The sequence below is a fragment of the Penicillium waksmanii genome (genome assembly GCF_028829765.1).
Source record: "Penicillium waksmanii strain IBT 27052 chromosome Unknown utg000005l:1.0-5232799.0:1.0-5237142.0, whole genome shotgun sequence".
In the NCBI taxonomy this organism is placed as follows: domain Eukaryota; kingdom Fungi; phylum Ascomycota; class Eurotiomycetes; order Eurotiales; family Aspergillaceae; genus Penicillium; species Penicillium waksmanii.
This window is the reverse complement of record NW_026643252.1, coordinates 1,418,040-1,432,732: the sequence shown is the minus strand read 5'-3', so window position 1 is coordinate 1,432,732 and position 14,693 is coordinate 1,418,040. Positions and strand designations below refer to the sequence as shown.

At 49.1% G+C, this 14,693-nt stretch overlaps 7 protein-coding genes across 7 annotated transcripts; 1 reads left to right on the top strand and 6 right to left on the bottom strand.

The window, feature by feature from the left end:
- Window positions 1-627: 627 nt before the first annotated feature.
- N7481_005446 (putative MFS allantoate transporter) lies at window positions 628-2,353 on the bottom strand (the record flags this gene model as incomplete). The annotated part of the gene is made up of 4 exons (XM_057264665.1): window positions 628-1,661; window positions 1,714-1,998; window positions 2,066-2,096; window positions 2,174-2,353. The coding sequence occupies 4 exons, from the start codon at window positions 2,351-2,353 to the stop codon at window positions 628-630; spliced, it is 1,530 nt and encodes a 509-aa protein (XP_057122385.1).
- A 438-nt stretch (window positions 2,354-2,791) lies between these two features.
- N7481_005445 (Amidase) lies at window positions 2,792-4,825 on the top strand (the record flags this gene model as incomplete). The annotated part of the gene is made up of 1 exon (XM_057264664.1): window positions 2,792-4,825. One exon carries the CDS (start codon window positions 2,792-2,794, stop codon window positions 4,823-4,825), a length of 2,034 nt encoding a protein of 677 aa, XP_057122384.1.
- Window positions 4,826-4,881: 56 nt separating this feature from the next.
- On the bottom strand, window positions 4,882-6,852 carry N7481_005444 (Zn(II)2Cys6 transcription factor; the record flags this gene model as incomplete). Its single annotated transcript, XM_057264663.1, has 2 exons — window positions 4,882-5,292; window positions 5,344-6,852. The coding sequence occupies 2 exons, from the start codon at window positions 6,850-6,852 to the stop codon at window positions 4,882-4,884; spliced, it is 1,920 nt and encodes a 639-aa protein (XP_057122383.1).
- Window positions 6,853-7,203: 351 nt separating this feature from the next.
- Window positions 7,204-7,962, bottom strand: N7481_005443 (putative DNA repair protein Dds20/Mei5; the record flags this gene model as incomplete). The annotated part of the gene is made up of 1 exon (XM_057264662.1): window positions 7,204-7,962. The coding sequence occupies one exon, from the start codon at window positions 7,960-7,962 to the stop codon at window positions 7,204-7,206; it is 759 nt and encodes a 252-aa protein (XP_057122382.1).
- Window positions 7,963-8,138: 176 nt separating this feature from the next.
- N7481_005442 (ubiquitin ligase complex subunit HRD3) lies at window positions 8,139-10,869 on the bottom strand (the record flags this gene model as incomplete). The annotated part of the gene is made up of 4 exons (XM_057264661.1): window positions 8,139-8,551; window positions 8,622-10,547; window positions 10,634-10,768; window positions 10,833-10,869. 4 exons carry the CDS (start codon window positions 10,867-10,869, stop codon window positions 8,139-8,141), a joined length of 2,511 nt encoding a protein of 836 aa, XP_057122381.1.
- Window positions 10,870-11,266: 397 nt separating this feature from the next.
- Window positions 11,267-12,944, bottom strand: N7481_005441 (Zn(II)2Cys6 transcription factor domain-containing protein; the record flags this gene model as incomplete). Its single annotated transcript, XM_057264660.1, has 2 exons — window positions 11,267-12,827; window positions 12,877-12,944. The coding sequence occupies 2 exons, from the start codon at window positions 12,942-12,944 to the stop codon at window positions 11,267-11,269; spliced, it is 1,629 nt and encodes a 542-aa protein (XP_057122380.1).
- Window positions 12,945-13,199: 255 nt separating this feature from the next.
- On the bottom strand, window positions 13,200-14,540 carry N7481_005440 (uncharacterized protein; the record flags this gene model as incomplete). Its single annotated transcript, XM_057264659.1, has 1 exon — window positions 13,200-14,540. The coding sequence occupies one exon, from the start codon at window positions 14,538-14,540 to the stop codon at window positions 13,200-13,202; it is 1,341 nt and encodes a 446-aa protein (XP_057122379.1).
- Window positions 14,541-14,693: the final 153 nt, after the last annotated feature.

Below are 14,693 nucleotides of genomic sequence, written 5' to 3'. Positions count from 1 at the left end.
GTGTTCTTGGCTTTCGAACGCGACTCAGGTCAACTCGTACCTTGAGTTGTCTTCTTGAAGACCTCCCCAGCGCTTCGGAATCTTTCTCAGAACCTTCCACGGTTCTAGACTTTTCCTTTTTTCTTTTCTTTTTTTCTTTTCCTTTGCATGAAGAGCGCAATGGGGGCTGTGTATTTGTTTGATTTTCTCCCGTTCTGTACACAGACCGTAGGGAGCTGAATAAAAAGAATTTTAATGACATTCGTCCTTCAGAGGTTATCACTGGTCGTAGTGTATTGCTGTAGTTCATGAATTAACCAACTTTAAAAGTCCACCTCATCCATGTTGACGCAGTGTGAAGTCAATAGAATCGTGATTAGATCGGAGAGACCAAGGCCTTCCAAGTTTGGCTCCGTAATATTTCAGTTGCTACTAGCATCACACCTATTTTTCTATTTGGACACTGCCCGGTATGAAACTTGTTTACCACTCTTAGCCTACTCGCCATAATATTACGAGACTGGTGATTTTTCTACAGTCAAATCTAGTCTCTTACAAGCCCTACACACCCTGAAAGAAAAATCACCAGGACTGAATTTCGTCAGTCAGGATTAAATAGAGACAATGGCCCATAATAGTAGATCAACATCAGAGGGCGTATCTAAAATGCTTGGACTCCATGTCCGTCATATCCTTGAAACCATCTAAAATAGCCTGGGAAGCAACATCTTCTCCGGCAAGGTTCTCAGCGTTGGCCCTCTTCTCTCTCCGTGTATTGTCCCATCTCATCGAGATGTATACCATGACGGAGAGAAAGATTATTCCCGCATAGCAAACCAATAGCCCAGTAAGGGCAGAATAGTATCGCGGGGCTTCGCGAGCGAAAAAGATGTTGGCCCCTGCAACGTTTCCGGCAGCATACATCGTAAACCAAATGCCGTTGGCGACAGCTCTTTTGGTATGACCGGCCACATTCGTAGACAGGAGATTCCAAGAGACAATCACTGGCGCGCCAATGATATACTGGAGCCAGGTACATCCGACTAAAGTCCATCGGTGGTCGAGACTGGTAAATCGGATACCAAGTAGACCACCGAAAGGAATCAGACACACAATAGCAAGAACTATGCAGCGTGAATTGGGGACATAGGTGGCAACAATACCGCATATTGGGACTATGGCAGCCTCAAAAGCACCCGTGGGTAGTTGGAGAAGGGTGGCATAGATTCCACTGAATCCGAATCCTTTGATTAATGAAGAGGCAAAGTTCGACACGCCGCCATTAATCACACCACATGCGATGCCAATTCCCGCACAGCAAAGCACTTTCACATCGTAGATATTCTCTAATGCCTGTCGAGGTTTGATCTGTTTAGTCTTCACTCCGATCATGTTCTCTGCTACTCGCCGCACGGCTACAAGCTTTTGGCGATGGGTTAAGAATCGCGCAGAGCTGGGAGAGCCGGGCATTAGCACGAGGAAGACACCACCGCAAACGAAGTTGAGGAGTCCAATCGTTAGAAAGATTAGCTGCCAGCTATGAAGTGTCGTGTTGTGCGAGTGTCCGAGACCAAATCCTAAAAGGGCTCCAACCATAGTCGCCATGCCGTTGGCACTCAACCAAATAGCCATGCGCAGAGGCTGCTCGGAGCGCCGGTAAAACATCGATGTTATGACCATCACTGTTTTGGTCAACGCTTGGGCTGGATTATGCACGGTCCGTGGGTTTCTTACTGCAAGGGCTAACTCCGGCCTCGGCCATGCCTAACAAGAATCTGAGCACTAGGATCCCCGCATAGTTCTTTGCTCCGATATGGGCAATGACAAGTATGCTCCAGGTTAGAAGCATACCGCCCATATACTTTGCGACAGGGAGCTTTTGGATCAAAAGATTGGCAGGAATGGCCCAGAAGAGATATCCAAAATTAAAGATAGCAGCTACCCAAGAGTATTTCTGTCCTTCAAGTCCAAGATCGGGGATGAGAGAATAGGCGGAGGCATAGTTTAGAGATAGTTTGTCTGTGTTTTTATGTAGTATAACGTTAGCTGATATAGTATGCGAAGAATTGTGTGAGGGGCACCGTACCGAGAAATTGAATCACATAGGTGACATAGAGCTGAAGCACCAGGCCACTTTGGTCAGCAGGGGTTTAAAGTAACCCAAAGGATGTCCGAAGTAAAGGCCACTACGTACAATGGGCATGATCCTCCAGTCTAGAATACGAAGCACCTCAGCACCTTCTCGCTCCAACTCTTCGGCTGATAGCTGCTCGGCTTCCACATATAGATTGGCGCCGATATCATGGACCTCCCCGAGTGCAACATCCTTCTCCACAGTGGGTGCCTGATCCACTTTCGACTCTTTTAGATCCATGGTGAATGAGAATAAGTTCAGGAACAGCAGAAGTACGGAGAGAACGAACATACTTCGGGCAAGATCAAACTGCAGCTTTAAATACCTCGACAAGACAATCTCGAAGATCTTGAGTTCCTAAGGTTATCATTTGCCAAGTAGATAAGCTGTTATCTTGACTTTCTTAAGGGATCCTAGGATGTTCCCCTCCCAGTCCAGCGAAAGTGATAGGCGGACAGCTGTCCGCTGGGAAGAGCGGACAAGACTCCGCTGACTCCGCTGACTCCGCTTTCGCACGACGTCAATCGTAGTATAAACTTCAACCTTCTTTCTTTGGGCAAAGAAACTCAGTCGTGAGGACTTGCTCTTTTGGCGGGTTATCTCATATGATTCTGGAAGCTCAGTACAAATAAGTAATTGGTGATATCGCCTTTTTCTTCTTTCTTTTCAATCACAAAAATGCCTTCATCACCAGTCGGTCAACACCTGGATCTTCTCGACGCGAGTATCGCAGAATTACAGAATGTTCTCTCATCAGGCTCCCTGACGAGTGTAGATCTCGTATCGCGCTATCTGCGAAGAATCAGTGTTTATGATGCAAATGGATTGAAGCTGAGCGCTATTCCGATCCTCAATCCAACTGTCTTTGACGAAGCGGCGGCCTCAGATGCCAGGCGCATACAGGGACTTCCACCACGACCACTGGAGGGAATTCCCTATTTGGTGAAAGATAATATCAAAGTTCAAGGAATGGTCGTCGGGAATGGCTCGCCTGCCTTTGAAAAACTCATTGCCAATGAGGACGCGGCTTGCGTGCAGATTCTCCGCAATGCCGGCGCGGTACTTTTGGGCCGCACAAATATGCCAGCCATGGCGTACGGTGGAATGCAACGCGGCGTATGGGGACGCGCTGAAAGTCCATACAACTCTGATTATTTAGCCGCAGCTTATGCTTCGGGCTCATCCAACGGGTCCGCGGTTGCGACGAGTGCCAATCTGTGTGCATTCTCCCTGGGAACTGAGACTGTTTCCTCGGGGAGATCACCGGCTTCAAATAATGCCGTTGTAGCCTATACTCCGTCAAAGGGTCTATTGCCTCTCCGTGGCGTTTTCCCTCTATATCCTACATGCGATGTATTGGTCCCACATACCAAGACCGTGGCTGATCTCTTCTGTGTTCTTGATGTTCTGGCCGTCGCAGACCAGACCCCGGTTGGAGACTTTTACAATGAGCAGTCGGTTGTTGCCATCCCTTCAATAACCTCCATCCGACCAAAGTCTTTCTCCACGCTGGGGGATAAATCATCGCTGAAGGGTAAACGAATTGCCGTACCTTCGATGTACATCGGAGGCGATGACTCTTCCATTCCACAAGTCAGCAAAGTCAATACTCGTCCTTCAATCCTCAAGTTATGGAAGAAAGCGAAACAGGCTTTAGAAGCATGCGGTGCTGAAGTCATTGAGATTGACTTTCCCCTGGTGACTACATATGAGTCTAACGCATCAACAGGCCAACTCGTCACAGTCGCAAATCTTCCTGACGGTTGGGCTAGCAAGGAGCGATGTGAGGTGGTTTCCCATGCCTGGGACGACTTTCTCGCCACAAATGGCCAGAAAGGCCTTCAGTCTTTGACCTACGTCGACCCTGATACAATCTTTCCACTTGCACCCGGATCACTCTTGGGTACACCTGAAGCAGCTAATAAGCCCCGATGGGGTGAAATCGTGAAATACCCACGTACTAAGCCAGCATCGATATTCGAAATACCCGGAATGAAACAGGCAATTCAAGCGCTGGAGGATGCCCGAAAGAAAACCTTTGAGGAGTGGATGGACGAAAATGGCCTGGATGCAGTGGTCTTCCCAGCCAACGGAGACATCGGTGCTGCGAATGCTGATGTGAATAAAGATGCCTCTGATTTTGCTTGGACAAATGGTGTCAAGTACTCCAATGGAAACCGGCCGATTCGTCACCTCGGAGTTCCGACTATCTCGGTACCAATGGGAATCATGGACGACACAAATATGCCAGTCAATCTTACTTTCGCCGGAAAAGCGTACGAAGACAATGATATTCTGAGCTACGGCTTTGCGTTTGAGAAGGCCTCCAAATCCCGTGTTCCACCGTCCGGTACCCCAGCACTCGATTCAGACTATCTCCCAACTGGCAGTACATCTGGCGCAACTGCGGCTCGGGACAAATTGGAGCTTCTCGTGACCACCCAGCGCAAGGAAGTTCGCGACTCAAACGCTTTTGTTGAAGTCAAGGGCTCTGTCAGCTCTCCAGCGAAGAGTCTGTCTTGCTATGTCAATGGGGAGCATTGCGATGTTTCTTGGGAAGGAGAGAAGTGGACTATTACCTCCATCTACCCAATTTCTCACAGAGATAGTGAGTGGAAGTCCTGGGAAAGCCCAGCAGTGAAACAGACAATTGTTATTGTGGTAGCGCATTCTGAATCTGGGTCTTCATCTGGCAAGCTAATTTTGCTATGAGGACAAGAAAACTGGATTCTTTAACCTTCTATTTTGTCATATTGTTATTATAAATTTTACACCTCACAAGCTAGTTCAGTCATATAATCATCTGAAATCTCCTCGTATCGCACAAAACCTCCATACATTATATCTTCAATCATCCCAAGTATCGCTCGGTGAAGGTATTTATCCTTCAGCTGTTGTAGATATGATTCAGCCTCCGCTAAAGCGAGGGTTTTATTTGCCGTGCTGTTCCCACCGGTGTGCCAAAGAACCTTCTGGTGAAGGAATTCGAATACCTTCGAGTATGGCATAGCGTCATGCCAGCGATCTGCAAAGCACCTCAAATTCTTAGTGCATGCTTCTATGGCTTCAGGTGAGTCATAACTTCGGGGTCCTTGCTGAAAACTAGGACTGTCCACTATAGGCCTCGTTGCCCAAATCAGATAAAGGAGCATAATACCGGCCCGGAACTGGAAAACAAGCTAGACATAAGGTTAGTGAGAAGGTAGATAACATTATTCCGACATACTTACTGCAGACCAGGTAAAACACATTACATGCCCTTCCTCCTGGAAGTGACGGAATTTGAGGCAGACTTCAACAACTGCAGAGAATATGTCTTCCGTCCCATCTTGATCAAGGAAACTGCTCTTCTCTTCCATCAATATCAAGATGCTATAGTCGTAAAGTTTTGTCATCCAGCTGGGGTGATTATAGCCGCAGGAGACTTCGTCGGTGCCGTAGCGCGGAATATCCTGCCGCCAAAGATCCAAAGCTGATTTGAGTGAAGAGCTGAACGCATTTTTATCCTCGGAAAATTGCCAGCGAGAGGTTTCCAAGGACCGTCTGATATTTGTTTGGATTTTTCGTAGCCGGAACAGGTGACTTATAGCAGGATGTGTTTGGACGGGGGGGCTGAACCGAGTCCCCAAGCCTAGACAACTATTGAAAAGACAGTCAGTAAGTTTTGTCAATGATGAGTTGTTCATGGCACTAGTACTAACATCATCATCGACAGCCTGATATGCGGCGGACACAGGTCGATCCCAGCCGGAGGCCACGATTTCATTTAACATATAACAGGTGATGAACATATTCTCGACGGAGGCTTCCCCTGAAGCACTAAGCGTCTTGTCGCCCTGGTTAACCCGCATGTATTTTCGCATTTCTGTCATTGCAGTAATGCAAAATGGCATTATGGAGGAAACACTTGTTGCAATCTCCTCGGAGGATGGGCAATGGAAGGCATAGATAATTAAGAGCAAAGAGGCCTGGACCTGCAGAATCATAGACGTATTACCCACAACGTGAGGGTAATAATTCATCGCGGATGAGTAAAGTTCTTTTGCGCGAGTCAAATGTGTAGGGTCTCTGTGTATGGTGCTGCAGAGGGATGCGCCAATGGCATATACCATCCTCAAAAAGAAACATCTCCACTCTTCTTGGTCCTGCAGACCTTCTTCCCTGTGCCAATTTTTCCATGTGGATTCGTTAAGGAAAGGCCATTCGCGATGGGCTACTGAGAAATAGACATTCGTGTAGAGTTCCGTGAGCCAGAGTGTATCATCTCCAAGGATTGGATATGTCGGTCCTTTGCCGAGATGTAAAAAGTCAAGATTATCTTCATTGAGTTGGGTGAAGATATTTGCGAAATCGATCTGAGAAAAAGCGGATTCCCGGCATAGTGATTGTGGTGTTGGGGATGGGGATGGGACCACGGCTCTGTCTTCAATGGCATGAGTGGTGTATTCCTCCCCAGATAGCCCATCTTGGAAGTCAGTTTGGACGCTTGCATCGCGCAGTTCAACATGTGAGCCCGCCATTCGAGATGTATCTTCTAGTTCTGCGACTCGCCTCTCGAGTTCCTTGAGATAGGCGACCGGGATCGTAACGCTATCTCCCGATCTGCGAGATCGAGCAGGAAGACACTCAGCGCCTTTGCGGTAGCATTCCCCACATGTTGGTTTCGCGTGATCGCATTTCCGCTTCAAGCGGAAGCAGCGAGAGCAAGCAATATCTCTCTGCTTGAATGGGCGCGACATGAGTGGAAGAGGAAGAAAGAAGAAAGAAGAATGCGGGGGTGGAGCGGAGAAGGGCCGTTTGCCGTTGATATTGATAAGAAGGTTTTCCAGTTCGGGGCCCAGCCGAGGCTAGACTAACATATACGCTGCTAGTAGTAGTAGTCCTGGTAACCTGATAGGCTCAAATCGAGCAGATACCCAGGTAGGAACACAGTAAGGAACACAGTTTCGAACACAGTTTCAGTTATCACGGCCATTGTCATCCAGATTCACCCCCATTCCAGTCCATGACTCACTGCCGAATCCATTTGCCGACCACTGCATCGAAGCCGATCGTCCTGGGGTCGATGTTGAGCATCTTCAGCATGTACTTCATAGTGAATTCCTGTAGCCAATAGCGTCAGCCCCAAAGATAACTTCCCAGCCATAGGAACGAATTGGCGATAGTTGACTTGCCTCCTCTTGTTCATAGACGCCTGGAGTCTCATCAGTATCCTCCGAGTAGATTGGTCGCTCTTCATCTTCATCCGCGTGTTCGCGCTCATGATCCTCATTCTCGAAATCCCACCGAGATGTGTCTCGCTTGCTTTGCTCTCTCCAAGCTGCCATCCCACCCATGCGTTTCACTCGCTCCTGGGCACCTTCAAATACTTCATCGGCTGCTTTTTGGCTAACATGTCGCCATTTGATGATTAAAGCCGCCAGTTCAGAATCTTGGGTCGATGATTCAATGCGGAGGGCTTGGTTTGCTGCATCAAGTTCCGAACGAAGTAAAGCCAGACGTCCTCGTAGCACACTTTGCTGTCGCTGTAATGCCAATACCTCTGGATCTCCAAGGGGAGATCGTGTCGGTGTTGAGAGACCAGAGTGCCGGGGAATAGGTCGGCGTAGATGGTTGGCAGGGGAAGTAAACGGTGAGGACAAGAAGGATCCTGGGTTTGTTTTGGACTCTGGGCTTCCGGACATGAAACGTGCTTCATCGCTGGCCAGCGGAACTACCTCTGGAGTTTGGGGAGCGCGTTTCGGTGGCTGGCCGGTGGCGATAGGCTTGCGGAGTGGAGGCTTGAACGGTTTGGAAAGCGTGGACGGTTCGTCAAGGCGACGACGTTTAGGCTGAGGTAGACTACTCATGTTGGAGTCGATTAGAAGGGAGCAGGAATTTGATAATTTGATCGGGAAGAGGGGAGAGGAGAATGGATGGAGGTTGAAAGTAGAGAGTAGGCTGGGTAAGTGCATGCGCTCAATGTTTTCAAGATTATCTATTATCTACAGCTAGAACTCGGCATACAATACAGGTTCATCATCATTCAATGGCCAACGCCTCCTGCTACCCATTGCCCAAATTCCGGGTCGCCAGGACGTGGGAAGAAACCACGGTCATTCGCATTCGCATTCGCATTTGCATTCGCATTGTTCAAATTCCCATCTCCCTGGTTCGCGGCGTTTTGGTTCTGACGATTACGCTGCTGTTGCTGTCGGATGTAGACGAGCACCAAGAGAGTCGCCGCAAGTCCGACGATAAGAAGACCTTCTAGCATCCCCTCATCAAGATCAAATTCGAGGTCATCGTAGTACCCATCCTCGTGCTCTGCGTCCAGGCTTCGTGATCCAGCATATTCTTCATCGTTTTCCTGTCCCTCATAGAGTGCATCATAGTACTGCGCCTCGTTCTCGATAAAGGCCTGAATCCATTCCTTGAAGGTACGACGGGGTCGGACATCTACAGCAAAAGAGGAAAAGAAAATAGTCAGTAAGTGGCAGGCGCTGTATACTTGAGAGTTCTCACATACCTTCATCATCACGAATCGGATTGATGTCTCCGTTCGTAATGCGATTCCAGTAACCCCGGGCTCTCAATTTCATTAAGCTGAGCTTGACTGGAAGATACGCCTCAGAATTGGTCTCAAGAGCTAGGTCATAATACCGCTTGGCCATATGGAAATCCTGTTGCACCGCAACGCCATTCTCGTGCATCCAACCCAGATTCCAGTATGCCTGTGCGCTGTGGTATGCCTCGGCCGCATTGTGGTAACAGGTCGATGCCTTGTCAGCATCAAGCACTGTCCCCATGCCAGCCAGATAATAGTCACCCATCTTGATCAAGGAATCAATGTTGGCCTGCTTGGACGACCTGGTCCAGTATATCAGTGCGAGTGCAGTGTTACGCATCAATGATGTCCGGGTTTTCTTCACCCATGGCAGGATGGAATCCAGAGAGAAGAGAGAGCGCTGCTCGTCAAGTATAAATGCCACATTTGCTTGCGCATGTTCATATCCCTGCTCGGCAGCCATCATGGCCGGAATAAGAGCAGCTTCATTGTCTCCAGCCTCATAGGCAGTGTTCGACTCGACGAATGCCGAGTGAATTGCTTCGCCTTTCTCTGCGACCAATTTATAATAAGCCGCAGCGACACCGCAGTGTGGTTGCCGGCCAACACCAAAGTGCGCCATTTCAGCGAGATAATAGTAAGCCTCCATCCACCCCCAACGGGCGGCGAGATCGAAATATCGTGTCGCGGTCGCTACATCTCCTTGATCCAAAAATAGGGCACCGAGTCGTGTTTCCGATGCCGGAAGATCCTGATCGGCAGCAACCTTGAAGTATGAGGCCGCTTTATAGGCGTCCTGGGGGACTCCATAGCCATGGAGGTACATCAACCCCATCTGGTGCTGGCAAAGAGCGTCTCCATTTTCGATGCCACGTCGGAACCAAGCGAGAGCAGTTGGAAAGCTTTGATCAACCCCTTCGCCACGAAGAAACATGAGACCCATATGTCCTGCCGCCTTGGCAGCAAGCTTGTCAAGTCCTGCTGGTGGGTTAGGACTGATAGATCCATCCTTTGCCCAATATTTCTTCGTCACAATATTGAAATACTTCATAGCTCGTCGGAAACTGCGAGGAAGTCCACGGGCACCTTCGTAGTGCATCTTTCCCAAACTGAAGGTTGCTTTCAAGTCACCCTTGTGAGACAGAAGGTTCAGATATTCCATCAGGTCCTCAACACTTGCTTCAGCGGAATGGGCAGCGTCCCGCGCGTTATGCCCCGAGCTCGAGAAGCTAGCGCCTTCTCCGTAAACACCACCCTCCTCCTCCGCCCAGCGATAGGATTCCCTGATCATGGCATGGCCCCCGGGCGGCCCAGAGCGATAGTGCTTAATGGCCTTGTCGGCCACTCTCTTATAGTAAAGAATCGCGTGATCGCAATTCTTGGGTGTACCAATTCCTGTATGGTAGCGGTATGCAAGGGTCATTTCAGATCGTGTGTTTCCCCCCTCGGCGGCAAATTCATGGTACATCAACGCCTTTGCCTGGTCACGTTCGACCGCATTGCCAATGCCCGTCGCATACATAAAACCAACCATGGATTGTGCCGTGCTGTTTCCAGTCAGCCATGCCAGCTCGTTGTACCACAGGAAGGCTTCGCTGAAGTTGCGCGGGTATGTGAAATTGCCGTGGAAGTTCATCTCGGCCAATAGAAACATTGCGTCCGGGTCCTCCTCTTCTTCCACGGCGGCTCTGAGCTCATCGACTGCACGTAAAACATTTGAATTGACTTTGCGTTCTGTTCCATCGGAAGCGGGCCCATTGAGAAACAGCATCCGGAAGGCCTCACGACCATAGTGTAAGGTGTATGCGAGCAGCCCCGTTGGCCTATCGGTGTGAAGATTGGTAGGTTTAATGGCTCGAAGGATATCCCAGGCATTTACAACTCGTTCTGCGGTCAAAAGCGAATACTTGTTAGCCAAGTTGGTGTTTTGAAGCCCGTCACGCGATAAGGCCGGGGATTGACTTATGACTTACGACTGACCGGCCGAGGTTCTGGCTCTGCGGCTTGAAATAAGTATTGTTGGTTATCCACATTGCTGGCGATAGCGGTCATTGGATCATCGTTGATGGGAGCTTGTGTTGACCCTACTGCATATACCTGTGATAGCACTAGAAAGAGGAGTCAGCTGGCTGTCGCGCGACTTCCAGGCAAAGCAAAGGGTGAGGGGCATACGCAGAGCCGGCAGAAAACAGGGGAGTGACGCCTTCATGATGCCTTCGATTAGTGAGATTTGTTGAGGTGTAAGAGTCGCATCGCGACCTGTCGAAGGGCACAAGTCAGAGAGCGTCAGCGAGCACCGGTGATGTAGTTGGATCCAACGGGCCACTTGGCTTGACGGAGCTTCATTTTGCCGAGGGCGAATCACCGCTCTGGTTGTATACCTGGCTTGGCATGCACAAACACGCTCAATTTAATTCTAGTTACATTCCATTCTTCAGAACTAATTGATTCCATTATTAACTTAATAGAGCTGTCGACCTGGCGGTCATTTAGCTGACAACTACTTACTCCTCAACTGGACGCAAAATCAACCCAACCCAACCCTCAGTGCCAACGCGCCTTGTACATAGGCTTGTGCTCTTATAGAAATACTATTTACAAATGGGTTAAGTCTGAAGTGGAACAACTTGAGTAATCAAGCCCCATGTATTGTTGACCGTGTCAAAGTGATTTCTTGAAAATTCCAAGAAAAGCTGCTCAGGGCCGCAGCCATACCTAGCACAATCCTCCTCAACAATACCTGGGGGGAGACCATCCTGGGGCCTGAAAACACCATACTGGCATATGCGAGCTTCTTCTGGTATATCAACCGAATTATCTCCTGTCAATTCTCTGATTGATATGCCGTAGCTTTCTTCAAGTTTCATGAAGTTCTCGGACAGGTGAGCAACAGGTGTGCATTTGAAAAACCCTTGCATTGGTGGTGCTTGCCGTAACAAATCCAAAGCTCGCAGCCGTAGACTCGAGTCTCGGCATTTCATGACGGTCAAAAAGAGTGGCATACCAACGCCCATCTCAAATGTGAAAGGCGGTTGGGCTCCATTTGGTCCTACCGTGCTAGCAAGGGTCAAGCTAGCCTGCTCAACAATGGTTGTAAATCCAGCAAGATGATTGTCATAGACTATTTCACGGCGCGTGAGGCACTCAGAGACGAAGATAACCAATGCCGCGTGATAAGTCAACAATATTGGCTCGGCATTGGTTGGCATCGCTACTCTTGTATGGAGGTTCTGGCACATACCGACATACGCACGATACCAATTATTGAGTCGATCTTTGATAGATTGCTGTCGATTAAGCATCTCTTGACTGATGGCGGCGTCTCTGCCGACCGCCCGGATATGTTTTGTTGCCTCATTTTCAAAAAGCTGGGCCTCGGTGTAAAGATTAGCGATAACAAACCGCGCGGAATCAACAGATAAAAAGACAGCGGGCATGTCAATATTGGCGAGTGTGTAAAGTTCGCATGGCTGGACACCCGATATCGAGAGAGAAACAGCACACAGACGCAAAAACAATGGGACGATGGTGTCCTCCAGGAGAGCAATCTTGCTAGTGGAGACCATTCCATGGCTTACTTGAATACGTAGGTCAAGAATCAGACTTACGCCTTGTCGGTACAGCTGAAGTGCCTCTTCCACGCGTCCCTGGATCGTCTCTATGCATATGAATAGTATGCAGCTGATAAGTGCGATGTATGGATCTGCTCCTCTCCCAGCGATCTGCGAACTAATGCTCGATATCGAACGCGAGTACCAGGATAAAGCATCTTGTTGTACTTGATTGAGCGGTTCGGACCTCTTGTGACATTTCCGAAGATAAGTGAAATCCAGGCATTGATCTGGGTATTCGAATAGTGCGCTGATTGCTATCATGGCATCCCACACTGCTGGCTCACTGCGGCAGATTTGGGGCACGACGGTTGTCCAAAAGTCAATGCTCATACCACCAGCTAGTTGCGGAGCCGCTAATAGAAAGTAAAACTCGAATGCTCGGCGTTCTCGGCGTCCTGGGTTTGGCGATAGCGGCAGCGTGTGGCAAGGAGCCATGGCCGATGTAGCAATGTAGACCTGAGGGGGCGTATCGCCGACATAATCGCACTTTCTTCCCGTGCTAGAACAACGAATGCAGGTCGGTCTTTCTTCGCCACATTTAACTTTCCGAATTCTATCAGCAGTCAGTGGGAAACACAAAGAGGGGCTGGGGAAGAGCGTACTTGCAGGTCTTGCAACCGGCTCGGGATTTAGGTGCTCCAACCCGGCGGTCGATCAATGTTTCAGACATCATGCCTTTTGAGAGTCATTGTAGATGGCCACAAAGTGATTATGGCCACCTATTTGTTGAAAAAAAAAAGTCGACACTGGACGGCGACAAGGATGAGTGAGAAAAGTGAATTGGATGCCGGAGAGCGGGGAAGATCCGCTTGGTGCCTTCGTGCCTGGGGCAGCAACTGTACTGTGTATGCAGGACTAGATACTATCACTGTGCAATTTCCAGGCAACGGGATCTGCCCATCTAGAGGCTAATACTATGGATAAATTATTGGTCTCGGGGCCTGAAGATTCCTTCGGATACAATGAAGTCTCTCTCGAACTCTATATGCCGGTTGTCCAATGCCTCGCCCCTCATAAACCTCGTCCATATCTCTTGAATTTGGAATCCAAGGTCGGAAATTACCTTCTCTGTGTCTTTTCCAGCCAACATGGGCGCCAACTTCCAAGCCTCGTAATTTCCGAGTACGAAAGGAATATCAATACAGTGACAGGCCCCTAAGTTACTGTTCTGACCGGCCCATCCAAACGAGTAGCTAGTTGAGGAGCCGCCGGCATCCAAAATCTGTTGGTGGAAACATTGCGATGGCCATTTAAAATAGCTTTGAGTAATATACCAGGTGCCAATGGTCTCCAACAACGATCCTATTATCGGCAATTGGAGTAAATTCGACGGACCCATCATACTTGCAAAGGGACGACCGTCATGAGCGGTCCAGCCTATTAAAATAGGAACTTTGGATGCTGCTTCCGATATCTTTTTATCAAAATCCTTTTCTTCGGGCAAAGGATCGAACCCAAAACTTGGGGCGAATAGCATCACCCTGACCTGGACAGGATCTAGAAGAAGCTTCCTTTGCAGAGCTAACAAGCCATCCACAGTCATTTCCCGGGGATCTTGAGTTAAAAGATGTTCCACTTTCTGAGACATAAGAGCCCCTGTGAATTTCCGCTCCTTTAAATCTCGCAGTGGAGGGCTAAGCAAAATAGCACGATGGAAAAGGCGGCCTGCCGTCTCCTCCGCAGCCATCAGACAAATGATTGAATCGGCCCCGGCTGACTGGCCAACCATGGTGACATTGTTCGAATTACCGCCAAATGCTGAGATATTTCTCTGTACCCATAACAGCGCAGCACGCTGATCGAGCAGCCCAAGATTGGCGGGCGCAATACCTTCTAATCGGAGATACCCGAAAACGCCGAGCCGATACGTGACGTTAACACAGACAATGCCTCTCCTAGCGAGTTCAATCGGCTGATAGCAATCAAGATCTCCACCACCGGAAATATAGGCTCCACCATGTAGCCAGATCATCACGGGGGCATCTTTGGCATCTCTAGGTGCGGTGATGGATAGATGTAGGCAATCCTCGTTCAGGGCGTGCCCTTTGGTCAATGGTCCCATCACGGACTCTAGTCGTGATGGAAGTTGGGGACATATTGTCGCACGCCCGGTACAGTCCAGAACTTTGGTCCAACTGTCGGTATCTTGTGGGGGCTCAAATCTCGAAGCCTTCGCGTAAGGAACTCCCCGAGCATGAACGAGATCGTCGAGCACCCGCGCCTTGATAGGACCAGCAGGCAGAGTGATGGTTGCTCTTTTTTCCATGATGGGCGTATCATTCAAATTTGTTCCCATTCTCAGGATGTAGAGAGCGAAATGAGCTGAAGAAGAGCTTCGGTCTTGTTATCGTACGATTATTCATGGGGCCTAGAGGTTGTTGCTAGGGCGATGTGGGGAAGCGGGGAAAGGCGATATGAA